Here is a 5237-nt window from a genome sequence, read left to right on the forward strand (position 1 = left end):
GGTGTTTTGACCTTGCCGTTTATGCATCCTTCACTTGAAAATATTTAGAAGCAGAGCAAAAACAAACCCTCTACTTACTTTTCTGGTGCTGGTATGTTTAAAATGATAGTAGGAAGTTAACCTTCATTATCTAATATTTAACCACTTTCTATGATAGTTATATTATTTTCTTCTACCTTATCAGTTGAAAATATGCATTATTATACTGTTACATTTGTTATGCATGTGAAATTTATTTTTCTTCATTAGAAATATTCAGCTTTTAGTAACTTGGAAAATTTTCATTGAGAGAATAAATCTTAGGTATTCAGCGAAGCATATCTTCCTATATGCACTCTGTTCTTCATAAATTTTTTAAAAAGTGCAAATTACAGATTATTAACCCCCACATACCTACCCTTTAAAGATATTAAAGAGCAATCACTCATATTAGTTTACGAGGAATGGCATGATCTGTACCTTCAGCATGTGGGGGAAACACATAGATGAAGTGATAGTTACTGTAATGTATCGTGACCCCCCTTGGATTAAAAAAATGCTTTCAAACACAAAGAAATAATTAACTTGATTCTCCTGAGAGCTCTAAAGGAGAATCTGACTTCCCTATCACTTAGAGTATTATTTTCCTAGATTTGAGCTTCAGTCCAACTCAGAGTAGAGGGTAGTATGTGCATTTAGGTGAGCCTAACCCTGCTTGAGAATTCTTCCTTTGGGTAGACGGGCTGTGTCTCTTAGAGTTCTCCAATATAAATAAATAATTTTCTGAGGTGGATGTAAATAAATTAACAGCTTATTTTATCTTTAGCAAGCCTTTGGATAAATAAATCACAGAATCAAATTTTGGTGAGAAGGAGAAAGAAATAAGCAGAGAATGATAGGGTCTCAAGCAGGCTTTGGACTATCAACATAGCACACGGGCCCTGGGAAATAAAGAGAAGAGGACAAAAGAGCTGGCAGGAGCCTTAAATAAATCTCATCTACTTGTTAGTTTTGCTTGGACCAGTCTGCTCAGGAAGTGCCTATGCGTTCTGATATGTCTTTATGTGCTTAGTGTACCCAAAAGAGAAGTCATCATTCACCAATAGGCCCCTTCTCTTGAGTTCCTCATTTGAGAACAAGATATCTTAGTGACTCGTGTCTTTCTGTCTGCCTACTTATTAACATATTTGCTATAACCTGTAGACTCTACCTCCACGATATCTCTCATCTGTTTCTTCCTTTACATTCCCATTGCCAGAATCGAGTTCAGGACTTTATCACCTCTTGCCCAGATTAATGATTGCTTTCTAATAAGAAGTTATTATGTCCAGTACTCTCTGCTCAAATCCATTCAGATTTTTTTTCTAGAATTGCCATAAACTTACACTATTTCTGCTAAAAAGCATCAGTGACCACTCATGGACAGACAGCAACCAAATTGACTGTAGACTTCTTTTTCTGACATTCAAAGTCAGCCACAAAAATGGCCAATTTCCCTTTTGATCTCTTCTTGTCTAAATAGCTGCCAAGTTCATTGCTATTTTATGATCATGTCCCACCAAATGCTTGCAGGATGCAGTCTAAAATCTTTATGTTGCCACCACCTGAAGTATAGTCTTCCAAATCTCTTGCTCAAATGCTGCTAATTTAATATCCATTTTAGATACATTTTTTACAAAATTTTCCTGAATTTCTCAATCAGATGTGATCAGTTTTTCCTCTGCATCATCATAAAAATGTGAACAACTTCCATGCCAATCTTTGTTTTTTCTTTTTTACTATAGTGTTCAGTTTCTTGTTGTTTGTTTCACCTTTTAGATTGTAAACATGTTAAAGGAAAAAACAGTATTTTATTATTTCCTGTATCTTCTATATAGTACATCTCAATGCCTTATATAAAATTAAAATTCTGTATCTGTTAGATTGAGAATAATGTGTCATTGATACATAAAAAATTGATGTACTCTTAAGCACTCCACTGGCAAAGAATATTTAAAATACACATAAAGATACAGCTTAGAATAAAAGGGGAATGTATTGTTTTTTCAAATGATTTTGGTTGATGGTAGAATTAAAAGGTGGTATATGACCTTGCTGGTTCAAATGAAATGAAATCTTCTCAGAAGCATGGTTCTTTTGTTTTGAAATCCCTATATAAATATGGTAGATAAACTTATAAAATTGCTTTGGTTCACTGAACTTCTGGAGTGACTACTTGGGAGATATACACATATTATATATAATATATATAATTAGTATAATATGAATCTTTGCTTATTCATTTCTATCAATTGGAAAATTACAGATTGTTTTGAAGTCAGTGAAAAGTTCTAAGAATTCCTACCACTCTAATAAAAGGGAAATAGCTGCTAAAGTGCAAAGTACCATAGACGTTTTAGTTAGCAACTGAACTTATTAACATTAACAGAAATGAAATGTATCTTATATTTTAAAAAAAAGTCAGGCATATAATATCTATGGCAAATAACATAGGGTACTTAGTGCCTTAAATTTGATTCCTAAACATGGCAAAATTAGAACACCTCCCCCTGGATCCTCCCTGAGTTATTTCTACTAGGGTAAGGCTTTGATATCAAATGTTGATAATATATGATTAAGAAAATATTCTTGTAGGAATTCATATTAAACATAAAGGACGTGGTAAATATGCACAAGTTCAGTATCCACAGTAATTTTGCAGTACCTAACTCATTTTATGATTACTCTTTACTGTCTAAATACAAAGACAGTATCAACCTCTGACTTTTATATTTCCTCCAGTCACACTAAGTAAGTCTTTTTTAACTCATTCCCCTCCTCTTTTGCCCAGGGTAAGATGGAGACAGGACAAGAGTGGTTAGGTAGGAGAAATGTGTGCTTTGTGGTGAATTTTATCTTTTCTATAAAATAATAGAATCATATTATAAAACAATTAGATTATATAGAAATTATGGATGGAGATATTTGTTAATTGAAAATTCTTCTGTAATTGTTATGACACACCTAAAAAATCACTGTTATTAATAATATATATATATTTCCAGTTAGTTTTTTAGGGACATTGCATAGGCAAGATATTGTTTATAAATAATAAATTATTTTCTAATTTCACATACTCTAGAATGATGGTCAAAAAAAAGTCTTTAAATCAATATATTTTATATGCATGTTGCTATTAAAATATATATTAATATCTTTTTAGCAGCTTTATTACCTTTTAAAAGTTTAAATGTTTTATTATTTAGCATTCATTCAGTTACTTCACCTCAAAAGAACTCCAATCTTTTCATAATAAATTTCTTTAAACTAACATCGACATCGCACAAGTTTTTGGAATGCTTTCTTGAAGTCTTCATTAAAGATTGTATAAATCAGTGGGTTTATAAGGGAATTGAGATAGCCAAGCCATGTCAAAAAATTTGACATTTCTTCAGAAATTTTACACTTTTCACAGACATTAACAACCAATTCTTTTACAAAAAAAGGAAGCCAACATATTACAAATGCCCCCAAGATTAATCCCAGGGTAGTGGCTGCTTTGCGTTCTCTTGTGCCTGAGATCTTTTGCCTTCTCCAAGATCGCTCATGCTTGAATTCAGACCTGGGACTTTTCACTGTGCTATGAATTTTATCAAAGTCTGTTGATGGATCAGATAAAGATTTTTCCAGCATGTATGGTGTGGAGACCAGTCTAGTGCTTTTCTCACCACTCTCCAAAAGGACTTGGCCATTCACTTCCTCCTTGGCAATCCTACTTGCTTGTCTCTTGTGGTATAATGTCTTTGCTGCTTTATATATTTTGTAGTAAAGGATCAAAATCAATGTCAACGGGATGTAGAAAGCTCCAAATGTTGAGTAAATAGTGGAAACAATGTGGTCATGTTTGATGATACACTCATCCTCTCGGCTCGTTCCTTGGTGCCTCCAGAATAGAGGAGGCATAGAGATAAAAATAGATATAATCCAAACTATGATAATCATAATGCCAGCATGCTTGGGAGTCCTTTTCCTGGCATACTCAACAGCATCTGTGATTGCCCGGTACCGATCCAAAGCTATAGCAGAGAGATGCAAGATGGAGCACGTGCAGCACGTGATGTCAACACTTAGCCAAATGTCACAGACCACTTGCCCCATAATCCAGCTCTCTCTCACAATATACACAATGCTGAATGGCATCACCAGGACAGCTACAAGAAAATCTGTGACTGCAAGGGAACAAATTAAGTAGTTAGCTGGGTGGTGCAGCTTTCGGGTCACAATAATTGTAGCGATCACAAGTGAGTTGATGGCTGTCGTCAGCAGTGCCAGCCCGGAGAGAATGAGGGACACCAGAATTTTGGATGGCGTTCTGTTTAACAGCTCTTCTGAGGTCAAGTTTTGATCAGATGTGTTTAGGAACTCCATTTTTTTTTTTAAAGATTAATATAGCTGAAAAAATGGACACCTGTAACAAAGGAGGGGGAAAAACAGTTCAGAGAAGGCTTCAAAGATTTTTCTCCTTTCAGAATAATTTTTTTTGAGTATATGTGTATGCTTTCCCAGAATAGTCTATGGATTAAAAAAATGGAGTTCAGATTGCAGATTTTCTTTTCATTTAATTTAAGAAATCCAAAGAGAACAGTAACAAACAATAACTTTAAAAACATTTCTTAAAATAGGGCTCAAATAAAAATTTTCATGAGTAAACTAACCTGTCACTCAGTAATATCTCTACTATTATAAAACTGCATTTAAAATCTATATTACTCTTAGCTATGTTTTTTCTTTGTCTACAGCAGAAAAAGTTTACAAGCACGTCATTAGTATATATTCGTGCATTATATAATGTAATATAAGAAAACGTTTCAAAAGCAGTATTCAAAATCATAAACAATTTTGTACTTAATTCAAAGTTACATTGAGAACATTATCACTGGGCTCGTGGAGACTAAAGGAACTTTCAATGTATTTTATGTCAGGATATAAAGGTTATAAAAAGAAAAATAAACAAAAATAAAATATTTTTAGTGTATTTTTAGCATTCCATGATCATTTTATGAAATTCGGAAAATGTCAGAGTGTTTAGTAGTCATTGTGGATATAAGTAGTTAATATGGTTTAAAAAGATGAAATAAAACTCATTGGAACAAAATAACCATACAACACTGCCCATTATTACAATGACATATATAACCCCAATAAACTACTGAACAAGGTGAACTTGCCACTAGGAGAAGCTCATAACGACATGCACCCTGAAATGGAAGTTGTTCTTT

At 33.4% G+C, this 5237-nt stretch overlaps 1 protein-coding gene across 1 annotated transcript; it reads right to left on the bottom strand.

The window, feature by feature from the left end:
- Nucleotides 1-3198: 3198 nt before the first annotated feature.
- HTR1F (5-hydroxytryptamine receptor 1F) lies at nt 3199-4386 on the bottom strand. The gene has a single exon (XM_057697497.1). The coding sequence runs from the start codon at nt 4384-4386 to the stop codon at nt 3286-3288; it is 1101 nt and encodes a 366-aa protein (XP_057553480.1). The 3' UTR covers nt 3199-3285.
- Between the last annotated feature and the right edge of the window lie 851 nt (nt 4387-5237).

The sequence above is a fragment of the Hippopotamus amphibius genome, chromosome 10 (assembly GCF_030028045.1).
Source record: "Hippopotamus amphibius kiboko isolate mHipAmp2 chromosome 10, mHipAmp2.hap2, whole genome shotgun sequence".
Lineage (NCBI taxonomy): Eukaryota > Metazoa > Chordata > Mammalia > Artiodactyla > Hippopotamidae > Hippopotamus > Hippopotamus amphibius.